Source organism: Wickerhamomyces anomalus (assembly GCF_001661255.1).
Source record: "Wickerhamomyces anomalus NRRL Y-366-8 unplaced genomic scaffold WICANscaffold_3, whole genome shotgun sequence".
Taxonomy (NCBI): Eukaryota; Fungi; Ascomycota; class Saccharomycetes; order Phaffomycetales; family Wickerhamomycetaceae; genus Hansenula; species Hansenula anomala.
The window spans coordinates 1,833,030-1,851,438 of record NW_017567112.1 but is presented as its reverse complement, the minus strand read 5'-3'; the positions used below and the strand labels follow the sequence as shown (position 1 = coordinate 1,851,438).

The window sequence follows — 18,409 nt, the reverse complement described above, 5'->3', positions numbered from 1 at the left end:
TAAAATAAATATTTAAAACATCTGTATCTATATATATATATGCCCCTTCATGAATGTTCAAAATAACTAACAATAGAATTTGCAATCAATTCACCAAGATTTGGAGATGTAGCTCTAATTCTAATTTCAAAAGTTCCTTGATCAATCAATTTCAATTTCATTAAAGTCCCAAAATTACCACTAGAACTTGTATGTAAAATACCAGCACCGAAAATGAATAATTCACTTTGCTGTTCCACTATAGCAAATCCTAATTTTTCAACAAATCTTAATAACCATTGTTTATCACCAGCTCTATCTGAATATATTTGCTTAATGGATTCACCACTTTCTCCCAAAGAATCAATTTGCTTCCAATGTTGTAAAAATTGTGGGAATGGTAATGCAGTTGATGTGATGTATTTTGTCAAAAAGATTGGTAATTTTAAACGGATGTTATTAAACCCACCGCCTGAATTGAATTGAATTCTTAAATTTGGGATATCTTCCATTGAAAATGGAGATCTCAACAAAACTTCAATTATGGAACTAGTTTTATGATCAATGTCAATATCTGTATCTGGTAATTCTAACAAGTTCACAATTATATTTGGTTTCACTGTTTTATATTCGGTTAATGTGGTGATGAATGAACTTAAGGGTCTTGGGGATTTGTTGGTGAACGTTAATGTAAATGATAAAAGATCCTTCTTGTTGTTGTTTTTATTGATTCTTAAAATGACCTTGACTAATGAATTTTCAAAGAAAACACCTTGATTGAATTCAAAAATTCTATAAAACCCTTTATCCCAATTAGGTGTTAATGGAGCTCCAGCTGATTTTTTGACTGGTGAATTTTGTTTAAATGGATCTTTGAAGTTGGTGACCGGTTTTTCATCTTCAGAATCTTCTTCATCGGGCATCTCTATCAAATCATCACTTGGGGCCTTTGTGGTTAATTTTTGAGTCAAATTATCTGTACTCTTCACTAACGCACTCTTGTTTAATTCTGTACTATTACCAAGTCTCAGTAGTAATGGATTTTGTCTAGAATTGAAAACTGGGGATTCATCAAATACAATATTGAATAAAACTTTACCCTTTTCTGAATTTAATTTTTGAATCATTGCCAAATATTCCACTGCACGTTGTTGTAATTCAGAATCAACTGAATTTATTTCAATTCTCAAAAATTTGATTAATTTTGATTTCAATTGTTTCTCTTCAATCTCAACTTTTTGAAATTTCAAAAAAGTAGTCAATAGCATTGCCCTAGTTGAATTTGAGACATAAAAATAAATAGTGGATAAAATATCAAACTGTTGATGAATTGGGAATTCATCTTTAATTGTATAACCGAATTCTCCTAATAGATAAGCTGCAATTTTAACCGTTGGTTCTGCAAAATTTGGTTTCATTATATATCTCATCAATTCGGCACATGTGAACTTGTGTAAATTTTCATTATTGACCACAATTTGAACAACTCTTTCCCAAATAGATTCATTCAATGTTAACCCAACATGATCAATCAATTCAAGCATGGTGGTAACAAACCATAATGGGTTTTTAGCAAATTTTTCACTAAGCACTGAAACTTTTATAGCAATCTCTGATTTCAAAACATGATCAGAACCCTTCAAAGTTTTCAATAATTCATCGACAACAAATTCAATGGATTCTGAATCAGTTAATGTATAAATCAAATCTAAACTCTTTCTGCATATTGATACATCTTGATCCCTTAATAAATGGAATAGTTTCAGTAAATGTTTTCTTGAAGTTTGTAATGAAAGCGCACCTCCTTGAGAACACAAGGCGATCAATGAGTTTAATGCTAAATACCTTGTATTTGTCTCATTAGAATCCAACAATTTAGTAATAGCATCAATGGATGAAGACAATGCTTCAGGGGAAGGATCTAAATGACTAGCTAGCCCAATCACTGAGAATAACACAGAATTATGTGCATTTCTAACTGCAAGATCATTTGTCTTTTTGGTGGTGAATTCAATGGTTTTGGAAACACAAGCTCTTAAAGTTCTTAGAGTGTTCAAGTCGATATTCAAATGTTGAACATCTGGTATCAACGTTTCCAAAAGCCCACATATTCTAACAATCAACCATGGGTTTGCAATTTCACCGAAAAAATAATCATCAGGAACATTATTTGATTCCATAATTAACAAGTTTAGTTTTTTAGCCAATGTTGGAATTATCTGTTGAGCTTGCGCAAAATCAATTTCCTTGGCTATGAATTGGATTAACGGTAACACTGATAGAACAACACCAAGATCTGAATCATCACATAAAGCCAATATTCTTGGAATCCATGGATTGTGTCTAGCCAACACTTCTGGGCTAGCTTTAACTAATTTCAACAAAGCCAATGATGATCTTTTCTTCAATAATGGTGATGAAGTAGGGGATCTTAATATTTGGAAAACATCTTCAGCTAAAAAGTTTGCCCATGTCTCATTTCCCAAAGTTGCAATGCATTGTAATGCTAACAAATTAGCCTCTATATCATGGGAATTCAAATCATTCTTCAATGAGTTTATTATCAAATTTAAAAAATCAGCTTCAGACTCTGATTTATTATTACTACTTATAAGCAAGCTTATTGATAAATAGCCAATAAATTTCTCGGAAAAAACTTTTGAAGATAATAATTCCAGTATTTGGTTATGTCCAAACTGGAAATCTAAATTTGACGTGTTGCAACTTGAAGTCAGGTATATGTATATCAATTTTGAGATATATTTCTTTCTTTGATAGCCTGTTAGCTTTGACCCTGAGCTAAATTGTTTTTGAATATTGACTATCTCTGATTTGATACGTTTATCTTGTTCCTCTTTAGCATTCAGTGTTCTTAAGTCGGCAATGAACTGTTGAAGACCTTTCATATTACCACCCATTTTGAAGAAGAGTTGGGATGTCTTTGGAGATGTGGGTCAATTGATTGAGATTTCCAGCGTAACTGACACGCTTTTGTAATTGATTCAACACCTTTAAGCTCTTTTCGTATCCAGTATTTTGTTTTGAAGATACCTACCGTTTACGCCTTGATATTCTAAACAATTGAACAAAAATGTTGTCCTAACCACTATCACGTGATGCTGTACTCTACCCATTAGTTACCCAGTAACTAAAAAACATAAAAAAATCCGTGATAGTTTAGTGGCTAGAGTCACCGTTTGTCGTCAGACAGTACATGGTAGACCGGGGTTCAATTCCCCGTCGCGGAGATCCTTTTTTTTGCCTTTTTTTTGCAATTTTTCCTATTTTTTAGGTGTAAACTATACCTAAAAACCTATGTGTAGCATCACTGAATTTTTCTCTTTCATATGGTACCAATTTTATAGGAAAATTTTGAATTTTTTGAATAATAATATTTTTGAAGTTTTAATTGATGCTTTAAAAATTTGAGATTAGATTTTAAATCTTGAGATCACCAATTATGCTAATTAATAGTTTTTCGACATTAATTGTAAATATATACGAAATATTCACATTAATTATAGAATAAAATTTGTCACATAGTTATCTGTTATATATTGAATTGTATTTTCAGCAAAAACTAGAGTTTGGTGATATTGATGTGGGTTGTTGTTCAGTAGGGCGAGTAAAGCCGGCGCGACGATTTGAAGAACCTTGTTCAAATTGCAAAAGCAGATCTTCACCAACGACAAAAACAACGACATATAATTTAAAGAACCTTCTTGAGATGTCCTATTCATTGAACTTGATGTCACCCACTGCGGTCTACTCAATTGCTTTTAAAGTATTGACTTTGGCTTATATTGTCTACAGATCATACGCTCACAAGTCATTAACAAACACTGGTATTGCTGCTGCTTTCATAACAGGCGTGATACATTCATTGCCACCTTCAAACCTCTTCCTAGTGCTAATTGTTGTTTTCTATCTGACTTCTTCCAAAGCTACCAAGTTCAAAGATGAGATCAAATCCAAAAAGACCAAGATTCCAGCAGATAAGAACAGCTTAACAACTTCACATACACAAAGAACACATATTCAAGTCTTAGCCAACTCAATTGTTGCATCAATTCTTATTTTAATATCGATATTCACCAAAGATGAAAAAATACAAAACATATTGAAGGCTGGTGTTGTTTCTCAATACGCTGCTGTCATTGCTGACACTTGGTCCTCCGAATTAGGTATCCTTTCAAAGACGGACCCATTCTTGATAACAAACTTCAAAACTGTCCCACCAGGCACAAATGGAGGTGTTTCGAACGCTGGGCTCTTGAGTGGTCTTGCAGGTGCTTCATTGATAAGTGCTGTCTCAGTGGTGACTTACACAGAACAAAAGTTTGTATTGTGGATTTATTTCAGTTTTATTGGATTATTGGGATCAGCGATTGATTCATTGCTCGGTGCTTTCTTACAGGCTTCTGTTATTGATAAGAAGGACGGATTAATCTTGGAATCCTTGGGTGGATCAAAAATCAATGAGACCTACGTTAACGATACCAAAAATGAATTACATACAGTTTCCGGATCTGATATTTTGAGTAATAATCAAGTCAATGTCGCAATGGCTGCAATCACCACAATTATTTCAATGACACTCTATTCTATTATTTTCTCTAAATAAATGTCTATTCATCATCAGAATCAGTCTCTTCTTCTTCGCTGTCACTTCCACTTTCTTCAGTGTATTCTTCTGAATCAAATTCACTACCTTCTTCATCTCCATCTTCACTATTACTTGAAGGAACCTCTTCAACTGAAACTTCATATCCCAAGCCACTGAAAAATTTATTCAACTCCTCAGATTTTGAAGGATGTGCACAAACAAAAATAACTGAAGTTTTAGAGTCAAACAATGGAACATAATATTTGTTCAAGACTCTGATTAAATCATCTTCAGTAATTTGTGATAATTTTCTGATAAATTTGGTGTTGAAATCTGGTCCTCTTTTTTTCAAAACATTATCCAAATATTTAGAAGCAGCCGCATTATAATAATTAGATTCTGATGAAGCAATTGAATTAACCAAACTACTAACAGCACCTTCAACAAGTGTCTTATCCAACTTTGTAGCACCACTAGCCAAATCATTAACAATTTTTGATGCAACATTAAAGGCACCAATAGCGTCAGCACCTCTATAAATATCAAATGATAATTGACCAGTTTCAACACTTCTAGAGACATTGGCACCGTAGGCTAAACCAGTACCTCTAATACCTCTCCAGAATGGACCTTCAACAGCTTGTAGATAAGATGCAGCAAGTGAAATTGCAGCAGCATCTTCATTATGATAATCTGTTGGTGCTTTAGTTGAGGCCAATAAAAATGTGGATTCAGAAGCTGGTGCTGTAATGATTTTAACCTTTTTGGATAGTGATTCACCCAACTCTGTACGAACATCAAAAGAGCGAGGAACTGAAATAAGAGAATCATTAGCTAAATCTTGACCTTCAATAAAATGTTCCCAAGCCTTGATTGGGTGTTCAATATCTGAAAGGTCACCACTTATAACAATTCTGAAATTGTTAGTTTTGAATAACTTGGAGCGAATGGTTTCTAAATCTTGTTCAATTTCTTTATAACCACCATCCTCTAGTTTTTTAGATAAATTTCTAAAGAAATTCTCAGTGTATAATGAATCCTTGGAATGTTTAATTGATCTTTCAGTAAAACAATTTCTTGATGTGATTGAACTCAACATTGATAATCCACTTCTCTTAGTTGAAGGTAACCCGTTTAAAATTTTATCAACTGTGACTTTTATTCTATTTTCATCAAATTTAGTGTTGAAGAAAATTTTCTTAAACCAATCAATAGCTTTCGTATAATTGGCTTTTTTAACTTGAATCTTAGCATTGACAAACTCTGTAAACTGATTATTGTAAGCAGTGTAGAATGAATGCTCAACAGTATCATTTTGAAGGTCTTTGATAACTTGTTCATATGGTATTCTTTCACCACCAATCTCTAAAGGAAGAGAAAATAATTCTGAAAATAAATCAAAATATGGTAATAATTCAACTGGAATCTCAAAAGAAGACATTAATATATCAATGGAAATAAATTGAGATTTGAACTGTTCAACATTGATGTATAATGGGAAATCTTTTGGTGTATCCTCAACAAGTCTTGAAACGGTTTCATTTGATAAATCATTTTCATAATCTTTGTTCAATCCGATAGCAGCAGATGTTGTCTTGATGAATTTGATTTTAGATGGATCTGGTTTTGGGAAACTGTTTAAAATATTTTCTGGGATAGGAGCGTCATTTTTCGCTTGTGCCTCATCTAATTTCCCTTTCAATTTTCTCAAGCCTTCATCACCAAGATCAGCTAATCTATCTTCAATCATTTTTTTACCTTCATCTTTGACTTGCTTATAAAGTTGTTTTGAAGGTTTAGCAATGACAACAGCAGCATGGTTATTGATTAAATATTTTTGGAAAAGTTCAACCCATTGTTCAATAGTCCATTTAGAAATAGTTTCATAATCATGCATAGTTTTCAAGTTTTTTGTCAAAGACTCAACATCAGAGTATAAGAAATTTGTAACAGTGTAGTCAATTAAAATATCTTCAGATTTTTCTGTTGCAAAGATTAATTTATGTTTTGAGTTTTCAACAATCTCTTTAATTCTTGGAAGATCGAAGTTCTCAATGGTGGCATGCTCCTTTAATAATTGAAAAACTTTGTCTTTAGCTTGCTCTAATTTCTCAGTTGGAACATCATTCAATTTAATATATGGAATGATACGAGTATAATCGTCTGTGTTGTATTCAATTTCACTTGCAAATGGATCATCAATCTCAACAAGGTTTTTGGTCAAAAGGGCAACTGGAGACTCGGATAAATATTCTAATAACAATGTGATAGCAAGATCTTGTTCATATTCTTCATTTTTAGGACCAACCCAACTGATACTCAATTCACCATGAGATTCATCTTTATCTGGGAATTCAATATTCTTAACAACCTCTTTATCCAAAGGAACAATTGGGTACTTTGAGTCAACAAATGGTCTATAGTTGTCATTTCCTAATTCAGGAAGTTCACTATCAAACTCATCCAAAGTTTTCAAAAATTCATCTTCTTCAACTGTACCACTCAATATAATACACAAGTTATTTGGTCTGTACGATGATTGATGGAATTTTCTAATTGTGTCATTTGATAATTTTCTCAAGTTTTCCATTAAACCACCAGTTTCAGAAGAATAACCGGATTTTTCATGATATAAAGCTCTTGATGAATTCAAAGCTGATAAAAACCAAGGTTGATTTTGAATACCTTGCATTTCCGAAAACACAACACCTTTTTCCTTACCTTCACCATCAACGTGATAAACCTCTGTGTAGCATGCTTCATCAGTTAAAGTTGGATTCAAGATATGATCAAGATAAATTGGTAGTAATAGTTTAAAACATTCCCAACCAGCAGTGGTTAAAGTGTAAACAGTCTGATCTGTAGCAGTCCAAGCATTAGTTGAAGAGAATGCAATGTTACCCAAAGTATCAAGTAGACCTTTATAAGGATATTTCTTGGAACCCATGAATACTAAATGTTCCAAAGTATGAGGTGTACCACTATCATCTTCAACTTCAGTTGCAACGGCAAAGAACCCATTAACTATAGGTGATTCCTTGTCGATCAAAACCGCTTGAAGACCAGTTCTTTTGGATCTCCATTTCTTGATGGTTGAAGGAGCATATTCAACATCAAACGATGTCAACAATTCAAAGTTTGAGCCAGTCATTTGGTTATTCTGACAAAGAAAATGTGGTAAACATTATACGGCTAACATTTTTTTTCAAGATTTTGTTGGCACATATTTCCGATGCTTTTCGCGAAAGTTCGCGAATTTCAAACAGATCGTATTTTAACAAAATTGTACGCCTCATGATTTTTGATCTTATTTGATCTTATTTGATCTCATCTTACAAAGGAACAAGGAAAGTTTATACACTACGGTGACTTTTTACTGCTCTTTCTGCTCTTTTTGATACTTTTCCAGCTGATAAGATGCTAAAGTTCCAGATAATAAGTCTTTTTTTACTGTTTTTCAGTTTCGTGTTTGGTGCCCCAGTTGAAAGTCAAGATCCACCAATAACGCACTATGTTTACTTTGATATTGCTCATGGCGAGGAAGCTATTGGTCAGATCAAGATAGGTTTATTTGGATCAGTTGTTCCAAGAACTGTTGAGAATTTCTTTGAATTAGCCACCAAAATGGGCGAAAAGAATAGAGGATATAACAATACCATTTTCCATAGAATTATAAAAGACTTCATGATCCAAGGTGGTGATTTTGAGTTCGGTTCAGGTATTGGTGGTTATTCCATTTATGGTAAGAAGTTTGAAGATGAGAATTTCAAGTTAACTCATTGTAAAATTGGTAGATTATCTATGGCTAATGCCGGTCCTGATTCTAATGGTTCACAATTTTTCATCACAACATCTATAACTAGTTGGTTAGATGGTAAACACGTTGTTTTTGGTCAAGTTGTTGAAGGTTTAGACTTAATTTTGGAAAAAATTCAAACAGTCAAGACTGGTCAAAATGATAGACCTGAAAAAGATGTTAGAATCGTCAAATCTTCTGGTGAGAAAAATAACATGATTACTGATGATCAAATTGAAACATACTCTGAAATTCAAAATCCAGAATCAAGTGGTAAAAATGTCACATTTATCTTTGTTGCCTTGTTCTTATTAGTTGTTGTTTATGGAGGTGTCAAAATTTTCCGTACTTTCAAAGAACCAAAATATGCCTCAATGAAAGATTCTGAAGATTGAAACCGCTAGATATTCTTCAATGATTTTATTTATTTTACACACGCTTACTAGTTTGATATATGTATTGATTTTAATTAGGTTTGATTCCTGTAAAATTTTCAAAATCTATCAAAAAATCATCCTTGACAAGGTTTTTACCGATGAATACCAATTTAGACCTTTTTAGCTCTGTGCTGGGACTTTCAATCAGATCATAAGTATCTCTTACCCCTTGTAAAACATAAGTTTTCTCAGTATCAATGATGACACCTTTTGATCTATGCACTTCAACATCCTTTCCTAAAACTTTGCTTTCCCAAAGCACATTTTGAAGGAATTTATCTAGATTTTCAAACTGTGATGGTGCTGTCAAATCAAAGTCAAATGAAATAGTTGATATTCTTGAATCATGAAAGCTTCCTCTATCTTCTGTATTTAACTTTATGTTTTGTTCAAACGCATGCAAGTCCAAAATCTTGTTAATATTAATATCACCAAACTTGGTGTCAAAAATAGGAGCAATTGAATTTATTTCTTTAACCCTTGATAGCAGTTGTTCTTTATCCTTGGATAATTTATCAGTTTTATTCAAAAGAATCACATCAGCCAGTGCTATTTGTAAATGTGCAGTAGTTACACCTTCTTCATTAAATTCTAGTCCATTCTCTTTATGCCAATGTCCCCCAAAATCAGTTAGACAAGTTTCAATATGTTCAGAGTCCAACACCGTGACGACACCATCTATGTAAACATTACTTTTCAATCCATCATCTAACCAAAACATTCTTGCTATTGGTGCTGGATCTGCAATCCCAGATGTTTCCAACAAAATGTAGTCTATATTATCTGCGCTTCTCTCAATCAAATCTTCAATAGCCTTGACACCTATATCCTTGACAGAGCAGCATAGACACCCATTACCTAAATCTAACCAATCTTCATATGTCTTGTCACCACTTGTTACTGTCAAACTTTTCTCAATTTCACTTGAATCCCCAAACTCATTCAATATCACGGCAAGTTTCTTGCCACCTTTCTTAGCAATATGATCTAATAAAGTTGACTTCCCAGAGCCAAGATAGCCTGTAATGATAGTTATTGGGATTTTTCTATCAGGATTTCTATCTCTATTTGTTGTTGATTCTAATGCTTTATTAATGTTGCGAACTTTCTGCTTTCGTAGGCTTGAATCAACTTCGATTTTGTCCAGAGTTTCTTGTAAGTCAGCCTCTTCACCAGTTACCAAGTCAGGGATATCATCAAAGTCACTCATTTTCCCTTGATATGCTCTTTTGTTCTGGATTTGATGGGAGATGAGCTTGTAAAAAGATCAAGCCTATGATTTTTTTTCCATCATCATCTCGGATATAATTCAATTCCATCCTTCAGACATAAACAATTCAATTATACTGGTTCACTCCCAAAGATGGTATCATTTATAGATTCAGCCCTTGTGCTGATAATCACAATTCATCTGTTCAATGCTCCTTTCACAAAAGTCGAAGAAAGCTTCAACATCCAGGCAATTCATGATCTTTTAACTTATGGGTTCGACATTTCAAAATTTGACCACACGGTGTTCCCAGGTGCTGTTCCTAGAACATTTGTAGGCTCATTGGCTTTAGCTTTTATAATCAAACCTGTTCAATGGTTGATTCAGTCTGATATAACTGATTTAGATGTCCAAGTATTAGTTCGTGGTGCACTGGGTGTGATTAATGCGTTGGGTTTAATCGCTTTGAAAGACTCATTGTTGTTTCAACTGGAGAAAGAAGACAAGAAGGATAAGGAAACCAAGCAAAACTACTTCTATGTTGGTTATTGGTATATTATCTTTTTGGTTTCACAGTTCCATATAACATTTTACTCTTCAAGAACTTTACCAAACTTTATTGCCTTACCATTGACAAACTATGCATTATCAAAAGTTATTATTGGTGATTACTTTGAAGCAATTTCAACTCTAGCGTTCTCTACTGTTGTCTTTAGAATCGAATTACTCGCCTTAACCCTTTCAATTGGATTTGTTGGTTTATTGTTCAAGAAGGTTTCATTATTCACATTGGTTAAATCAGCAATTGCTGGTGGTGTCATTGGTGTAGTTGTAAGTGGTGCAATTGATAGTTTCTTCTGGCAAAGGCTCACAATCCCGGAATTGGAAAGCTTTATATTTAATGTTATTGATGGTAAAAGTGAATTATGGGGAACAGAACCAATTTATGCGTACTTCACCAAATATTTGTTATTAATTTTCCTTCCCCCAACTGTTCTTGCTCTACAAGGATTTGGGTTGTTTAATGATCCAACAGCAACAAAATCGTTGACAATTTTAGGTATTTCATCATTTTTGTATGTGAGCATTTTATCATTACAACCACACAAAGAATGGAGATTCATTGTTTATGTCGTTCCAGTTTTCACACTAGTTGGTGCTAATGGTGCTTCAGTAATCACATCAAGAGCTTCAAAATCACTAATTTACAAGATTATAACTTTGATAATAGCTACAAGTACCTTGGTTTCGTTTGCTATCTCTGTGGTTTGGTTAAGAGCTTCATCATTAAACTATCCAGGTGGGTTTGCATTGGAAGAAATGAATGGAATTATATTAAGAACTCAAGATTTTGATATGAAATATGATAATATATCAGTCCATATAGATGTTCCTGCTTGCATGACAGGTGTTACACTATTTGGTGAGCTAAACCCAATCCCTGGTGTTGATATTAGCTATGACAAGACAGAAGATCCTTTGGAATTGGAGAACATTTGGAGCCATTTTGACTTTTTGATATCTGCAAATCCAGATGTACATTCATTAAAAAAAGTACCAGAATATGAATGGTTACCATTATCCACAATAAAGGGTTTTGCTGGTCTTAATACTGGCATAATAAAATCTTTTAATCTTGAGTTTGGTCGTTCATTACTAGATGTTATAATAAAATCAAAATCTTTGGAGCCTCTTTCCGTTTTATTTAACTCTTTATTTGTCCAGCAAGATCTTTTGTTCATTTATGCCAAAGTTAAAGTCAATTCTGAAGAGTCAGAAGAGCTTCTCAAACAATTGATAGGATTATAAGTTGTGTGTACATTATTAATATTATTCAATTTTAATTTCATAAACTTTATTTACATGACAGCTATTATATATATCTTAACTTAAAACACACCGTTGAGCATTGAATGCAATTGTCTTTTATAGTTACCCTTTATTAGTATCTTTTTGGATTCCATCACGACTTTGAAATTCTCTTTCTTCACTTCTGGTAATGCTTCTTGTAAATCATTTCTTAATTGTATGATATCACCTTGGATCTTTCTGATTTCAGTATATGGAGTACGGCCTTGTTTGTATTCAGTATAAATAGGAAGCTTATTATGGATGGATCTTTGTAAACTATAAGTATTGTTGTGACCAAATTGTGGTTGTTCAGATGCGAAACCAGTTTCTTTAGCAGTAACCTCACTCAAACTTGGAAACTTTGATTGTGTAGCTTTGCTTATAAAGGTTGAGTGTAGCCTTATTTGTTGTCTAGTAACTGAAAACATTATGATAGGTCAACTTTGAAGGAATCTTAATCACTTTCTTCTGTTCTTTCGTATTATGGTTCACTTTTTCAAAGTCTTGAACATGAAAAAAAAAACTTGAAAAATTTCCGGAACTCAATCCAATTCCGAGCTACTATAAAGTTGTACGCATTTTTACAAATAAAATCATCATTTTTAATATTTTAAACCATTTTAGTTCGTTCTATCTAATGGGTCCATAGTCTGACATGTTTATCTTTACCACCACTAGCAACTCTCTTACCATCAACACTCCAATCGACTGAGAAAACCTCATCTTGATGACCTGGTAAATCAACTGAAAGTTTTTTAGTTCTGATATCCCAAACTTTTAAAGTAGTATCTTTAGAACAACTGACAAGTAACCTACAGTCAGATGACCAAGCAGTTTGATAAACAGCGGCAACGTGTCCCCTGAAGGTGGAATCAAACTTACCAGTTTTACCATCCCATAGTTTTATTGAATTATCAAATGAAGCAGAAACAATATTTCTACCATCTGGAGAAAATGCAACATGGTTAACTAATTTCTGGTGACCTGTCATACGACAAATTGGTTTTGTAGATTTGAGAGGCTCCCATAAATACATTGTAAAATCATCACTTGCTGTAACAACTCTTTCATCTATAACACCATTGACTTTGGCAACTTTTTCATAATTTTGTTTGGCTTTTTGAATACCTTCTTTTTGATTAGCTGGTTTGACACCTGTGTGATCAAAAGGACCCATTCTGAGAGCGTAATCAGTAGATAATGATAAATGATTAACCCAATGAGCATGTGACTTCAATGTGTTGATAACTTTACCATCTTTAGCATCCCAAACCTTAATAGTTTTATCGTGTGAAGCTGAATAAATGACACCACTACCACCCCATTTAACACATGAAACTGAAGAACTATGGCCACTTAATGTCATTAGTGGGACTCTTCTAGCAGTATCCCATATTTTAACAGTACCATCTTTAGAACCTGAAGCTAATCTTGGACTGTCACCTGGTTTAACAAGATGATATGGTTCCCATGATAATGATGTTATCCATTTTGTATGACCTCTTAATGCATCACCTAACGAGTTCCCATTTTCGTCCCACAATCTAATAGTATTATCCATACTACCAGTTGCAATTTTTTCACCATCTGGAGACCATGCAACACAAAGAACCCAGTTTGTATGACCTTTTAAAGTATGTTTTGGCGTCTGAGTTTCACAATCCCATATTCTAGCAGTCGAGTCACCAGCACCAGTAACCATCTTAGAACTTGTATGTGGAGCAAATTGTGTACATAAAATTGTAGAGGTATGACCTGCAATAGATGCTGAGGATCTTGTGACTGGTTTAACTTTGAAGATAGCTCTTGGAGTATAGACCAAAGTCATAAAATCTTCTGTGGTTTTTATACCTGGTTTTAACACTGATGAATAAAGATTATCTTTGATATCCACTAGGTCACCTATTGTAGCATCATTTAACAAGCTGAAAGAATACGGCACCGGTTCATCAGATTCTCCTATTAACTGATTCAATAATTGTTCTAATTGTTGCTCTGAGATATTTCCTGGAACTCTGATACTACCACCAACAGATTCACCAGTATCTGAGGCTTGGAATTTAATCAACACATTTGGGAGGTCGGCTGGAACAAGATCAACTTCTCTTGGTTTTTGAGCTTCACGCTTTTGCTTTTTGGAAGGAGGAGGAATTAAGGTAGCCATCGTTTATAGTATAATCAACTCTTTTATTGAGCTTAATTGAAGTGATAGGTTATCGTTTTAACGTTTACTATTTTTCTTTGCAGAAGGAAAAAAATTTTGAGCTCATCGATTACATAATATTCATACAAAATCAAATTATTGCGGGCATTAGCGGTGATACAAAAACAAACTAAACAAAATTATATTAAATCATTAAAATTATGGTATATACTATTACCTATATCATGAGGACATGTGATTATTAAAATAATATTACAAAATGGCTACCATTAACCACCATATTCAGAAGATTGTTCGGATGATGATGTGCTTGCACTTGTAGTATCACCGAAAGCTTCAATTCTGATGGAAACCAACCAAGGGTCATTCAATAGCTCAACTGCTGTTTGTCTCTTATTTGGATCTTGCTGTAAACACTTCACCAGGAATTTCATACCAGCATCACTTAATTGATCTTTTGCTGGAAATTGAGGTAAATGTCCAGCAGCAATATGATACATGATTGCCCATTCATTATCCAAGTTTGCCCATGGTCTACGGCCTGTAGCCATTTCCAAGACACAGCATCCTAGCGACCAGACATCAACAGCACCATATCTGCTTGTACTATTACCAGTTATAACTTCTGGTGACATATACATTGGTGTACCTGTCATACTGTTCAATCTTGTTGCAGCTCTTTTGGTTGAATTCTTAGCAATAACTTTAGCAGCACCGAAATCAACAAACTTGATGATACCATTGTGATCTAACAAGATGTTTTCAGGTTTAATATCTCTATGAACAATACCCATTTCGTGCAAGTATGCCAGACCTTCAAACATCTGTAAAGCATATACTTGAATGACAGTTTCATCTTCAATACGACCATGTTCTAATAAACCAGCAAGAGAACCACCTTCACAAAATTCCATGAAAATGTTGACCTTATCACGATGAACCTCAACACCATAGTATTGAACAATATTTGGATGATTCAACATCTCTAAGACAGTCATTTCTTCCTTTATAGATGGAACAACCTGTTTGATGGATTGTGTGTCTTGGAATCTAATTTCTTTGACAGCCAAAACACCACCAGTATCTAAATTGATAGCTGAATAGACACTACCAAAAGTACCACCACCAATGAATTTTCTCTTTTGCCATCTGATTGAGAGACTTGAAAATGAGGATGCCAAAAATGTCAAAAATTGATTTTCAGTAGTAGTATCATCCAAAACTTTACCAACAATTTCTTTACTAGTACGAGCTTCTAATTCTTCAATCTGTCTCATGGTCTGCTCACTAAATGCTTGTAAAATTAATTGATCATTCTGTAGGTTACTTGGTTTGAAAACACTGCTTAAAGATTTCTTTTCAGCTTCACTTGATCTAGCACCCATAATATCGAAATGTGAAATCAATAATGACATACAGCCAGCAACTTTTTCCTTTAATTTATTAAATTGCTCTTCACTCAAGGCCAGGATGTTGAAACCTTTTGAAATCTCCATAGCAAACTCTAAGGCAGAAACACACCATCTAAATGTCTTTTTATCAGTAGGAACACAATCATCAACAATAAAACTAACCCAATCAATACTCAAGTCAATCATTTTCATAATAATTATTGATTTTCTTGACACATCTGAAGATTTTAAATAACCTTTGCAAAAATCTCTTATAAAGACATATATCGTGTAGATTGAATCATGTGTTTTGTTTGTTCTTTGGATCAAGGATTTAACAGTGCTGAATTGATCAATTATTGTTATGGTCATTCTGTAAAACAATCTTTCGATTTTTTGTAACTCTTTTTGAACTTTTGGCAAACTTGATCTGAATTCCACAAAGCTAACATTGTCATCAACAATATCAGTAAAGATAGCTTTTGTATGCCTTAAACTTGCAGAAGAGCCTTGAGTTATTAATAAAGCTTCACCTGGTTTGATGTCAACGTAAATATCTGGAACATTGATTTCCATTATAGAACCTTCCCACAACATTGGTCTAAAGGCACTAATAGCAACGATATAGCCAATATCTCTTTCCTCTTCATATTGATCAATTTCAATCATTCCATTATCAGGGCAATGAGGGTCTGTACCAATTTCTAGACCTTTTAAAGTTTTGATAATGTCATTTTCTCTTCCATAAAGGTTGTTCGAAGCTAAGAAATAAACACCAGTTGAACTTCCTGTTTGAATTAAGAAATGACCTGAATTTTTCAGCAGTTCTAAGAATGGTTTAACTCTATTCAAAGTGAAGAATGCAGAATTATTTAGTGCTCTTCTTATGACTGTTGACAACTTGCTCAATTTTCTTCTTACTGTACCGAAATTATCTAATCCATTAGCACACCAATTTGTGATTTCATTGTTATCATAAATGTTTTCCAAATCTTTAGCTTGAGTCAAAATAAATGAAATTAATCTAGTTATTAATCTTGTGGTCAATGAAGAAAATTGGAATGCAATTTCAGGACTAGCATTATCAACAAAATAACCAACATTCTTTAGAAGGTTCCAGAAATGTTCCAATTCATCAGGTTCCTTATAAGTTCTGAAACCTTTTCTTGAACCGTCTAATAACTTTCTGTGCAATAATAGGAACAAGTATTGGATTGACTCCAATACAGTGGCGTCATAATTGTCAGGTAATGTTGGATCAATTTCCCATCCTTTTCTATAATCTAGAAATGCACGTTTCAACTCAACAGCTAGCTCAATATATGAGGAAAAATCATCAATCATCTCATCAATCATCATCATTGTTGGATTTGTGATCTTTCTGGCATAAGACAAACGAATTCTTAGTGTTTCCTGTATAAGCCTCATTGGGAACATGCAAATTTGCGACAACTGAGGAATGAAACCTGGTAGCTCCATCTCTTCAAATTGGTCCTTGTAAGATAAGTATGATAACTTTGCCTTATTCACCCAAGGAACATGAGGTTTAAACAACCTTTTCTCAAAAATTGAAGCAATGTCTTTCTCTTTCAACATTGTGTCAGCAAAAGAAGTATTAGTGAAGCCGTCATTCCTTATTTCAGTAAGATCTAAATTGGGGCTTTGAGTCCATTCTCTCAAGACTGCAATTTCTCTATTAAATGCTTTGGTTATATTTTTCCAAGAAATTAAACTTTCAATCTTTTTTTGGAAACCTTCAGTAGCACATACCGGCTTTTCAATAGCCATTTCCTTTTGATCCCTCCATTGTTCTTTAACATTATCATACCTTTTTAGCAACTCTGAAACTTCATATAAAGCATGTTCTTGGTCCTGAACTTTGAAGTTCATGACATCAGTGAAAACAGCATCTGCTAATGTTCTTGCATAATGTATTATTTTTCTTTGTTGTTCTTCGGTTCTACCAAAAACATAAGCTCTTATACCCAACCAGAGGTTTTCTTTATAAGTAGTTTGCAAAGAAAAGTCATTTTGTGTTATAATTCTTCTTTTTTCTGATCTGACAACATCACCATTCAAGACAAGACTCAACATTGTCTGCCATTCTAATCTTTCTAAAACCATTGGATTTTCCTTTCCTTGTTCTAATACAGAAGAATCAAATGATTTATAAGGATCTATTTCCAAACTAGTTTCGTCAGGCATAATTCCATTTTGATATTCTTTAGAATCTTCCTCCAATTCCTCATCTTCCTCTTCACTATCAACTTCACTATCTGTTGCTTCTGATGTGATTTCTTTGGTGTAATAATCATCAACTATATCATTTTTGATTTTCCTCAAATACGATCTCTCCTGTGTTGCATAATGAGCAGGCTGAGGAAGCTTCGTACTTGTACCACTGGAACTTCTTGGTTTTGATAATCTTGATGAACCAGATGGTGTTCTAGCTGGTGAATATGATGAATCCAATACCGGTATTCTTTGGTTATTTGATGAGAGATTTGGAGAACGACTATTTATTATTGTGCTGTTTGGAGATCTTGTATGGGAATTAGTTTTGTTTAAAGCTTCTGTAACTTTGGATGAATAACTTGTGCTTCTATGCACCTGCTCTCTTGTTGGAAGCTCTGATTTGTGTGAGCCAGGTGTATTTGATACAGGAGATGAATTTGACCTGTTCAACTTCTTCATGATGTAGAGGTTCTCCATTCACACTTGATAAGTCTTAATTGAAATCTCAGCTGGCTCCTCTTAACTATTCTGATATTTTTTAGACCAACTCAGTTATTCTTGTTTATGATAGCAATGCTTGACAGACTTGAAGGGCTTTGAAAGTTATACCGCTGTAGATCTTGACAGATAAAGCAGCTTCCTTAAAGGATTTCTTATTGATTGTGGAATTTAAACAGTCTGATGAGCAGCTCTATGGGGCACAGTGATAACTAGTAGTGAGAACCAGGTGGATGATAATT

The 18,409-nt window shown here is 33.7% G+C and overlaps 9 protein-coding genes and 1 non-coding gene across 10 annotated transcripts; 4 read left to right on the top strand and 6 right to left on the bottom strand.

The window, feature by feature from the left end:
- Positions 1-47: 47 nt before the first annotated feature.
- Positions 48-2,885, bottom strand: APL3 (Apl3p; the record flags this gene model as incomplete). Its single annotated transcript, XM_019181717.1, has 2 exons — positions 48-850; positions 920-2,885. 2 exons carry the CDS (start codon positions 2,883-2,885, stop codon positions 48-50), a joined length of 2,769 nt encoding a protein of 922 aa, XP_019039558.1.
- A 260-nt stretch (positions 2,886-3,145) lies between these two features.
- WICANDRAFT_t66 lies at positions 3,146-3,227 on the top strand. The gene has a single exon. It is a non-coding gene; the product is annotated as a tRNA-Asp (tRNA).
- A 479-nt stretch (positions 3,228-3,706) lies between these two features.
- On the top strand, positions 3,707-4,520 carry WICANDRAFT_78953 (DUF92 domain-containing protein; the record flags this gene model as incomplete). The annotated part of the gene is made up of 2 exons (XM_019184812.1): positions 3,707-4,468; positions 4,500-4,520. 2 exons carry the CDS (start codon positions 3,707-3,709, stop codon positions 4,518-4,520), a joined length of 783 nt encoding a protein of 260 aa, XP_019039557.1.
- An 87-nt stretch (positions 4,521-4,607) lies between these two features.
- Positions 4,608-7,736, bottom strand: SDD3 (Sdd3p; the record flags this gene model as incomplete). The annotated part of the gene is made up of 1 exon (XM_019183459.1): positions 4,608-7,736. One exon carries the CDS (start codon positions 7,734-7,736, stop codon positions 4,608-4,610), a length of 3,129 nt encoding a protein of 1,042 aa, XP_019039556.1.
- A 344-nt stretch (positions 7,737-8,080) lies between these two features.
- WICANDRAFT_12602 (uncharacterized protein) lies at positions 8,081-8,578 on the top strand (the record flags this gene model as incomplete). Its single annotated transcript, XM_019180536.1, has 1 exon — positions 8,081-8,578. A coding segment is annotated over one exon (498 nt), but the record flags the coding sequence as incomplete, so codon positions are not given.
- A 268-nt stretch (positions 8,579-8,846) lies between these two features.
- ZNG1 (GTP-dependent zinc transferase) lies at positions 8,847-10,028 on the bottom strand (the record flags this gene model as incomplete). Its single annotated transcript, XM_019181647.1, has 1 exon — positions 8,847-10,028. One exon carries the CDS (start codon positions 10,026-10,028, stop codon positions 8,847-8,849), a length of 1,182 nt encoding a protein of 393 aa, XP_019039554.1.
- A 165-nt stretch (positions 10,029-10,193) lies between these two features.
- Positions 10,194-11,558, top strand: ALG12 (dolichyl-P-Man:Man(7)GlcNAc(2)-PP-dolichol alpha-1,6-mannosyltransferase; the record flags this gene model as incomplete). The annotated part of the gene is made up of 1 exon (XM_019180874.1): positions 10,194-11,558. A coding segment is annotated over one exon (1,365 nt), but the record flags the coding sequence as incomplete, so codon positions are not given.
- Positions 11,559-11,917: 359 nt separating this feature from the next.
- IMG2 (mitochondrial 54S ribosomal protein mL49) lies at positions 11,918-12,307 on the bottom strand (the record flags this gene model as incomplete). The annotated part of the gene is made up of 1 exon (XM_019184811.1): positions 11,918-12,307. One exon carries the CDS (start codon positions 12,305-12,307, stop codon positions 11,918-11,920), a length of 390 nt encoding a protein of 129 aa, XP_019039552.1.
- A 206-nt stretch (positions 12,308-12,513) lies between these two features.
- On the bottom strand, positions 12,514-14,043 carry RSA4 (Rsa4p; the record flags this gene model as incomplete). The annotated part of the gene is made up of 1 exon (XM_019183458.1): positions 12,514-14,043. The coding sequence occupies one exon, from the start codon at positions 14,041-14,043 to the stop codon at positions 12,514-12,516; it is 1,530 nt and encodes a 509-aa protein (XP_019039551.1).
- A 269-nt stretch (positions 14,044-14,312) lies between these two features.
- On the bottom strand, positions 14,313-17,558 carry SSK22 (mitogen-activated protein kinase kinase kinase SSK22; the record flags this gene model as incomplete). The annotated part of the gene is made up of 1 exon (XM_019181740.1): positions 14,313-17,558. The coding sequence occupies one exon, from the start codon at positions 17,556-17,558 to the stop codon at positions 14,313-14,315; it is 3,246 nt and encodes a 1,081-aa protein (XP_019039550.1).
- Between the last annotated feature and the right edge of the window lie 851 nt (positions 17,559-18,409).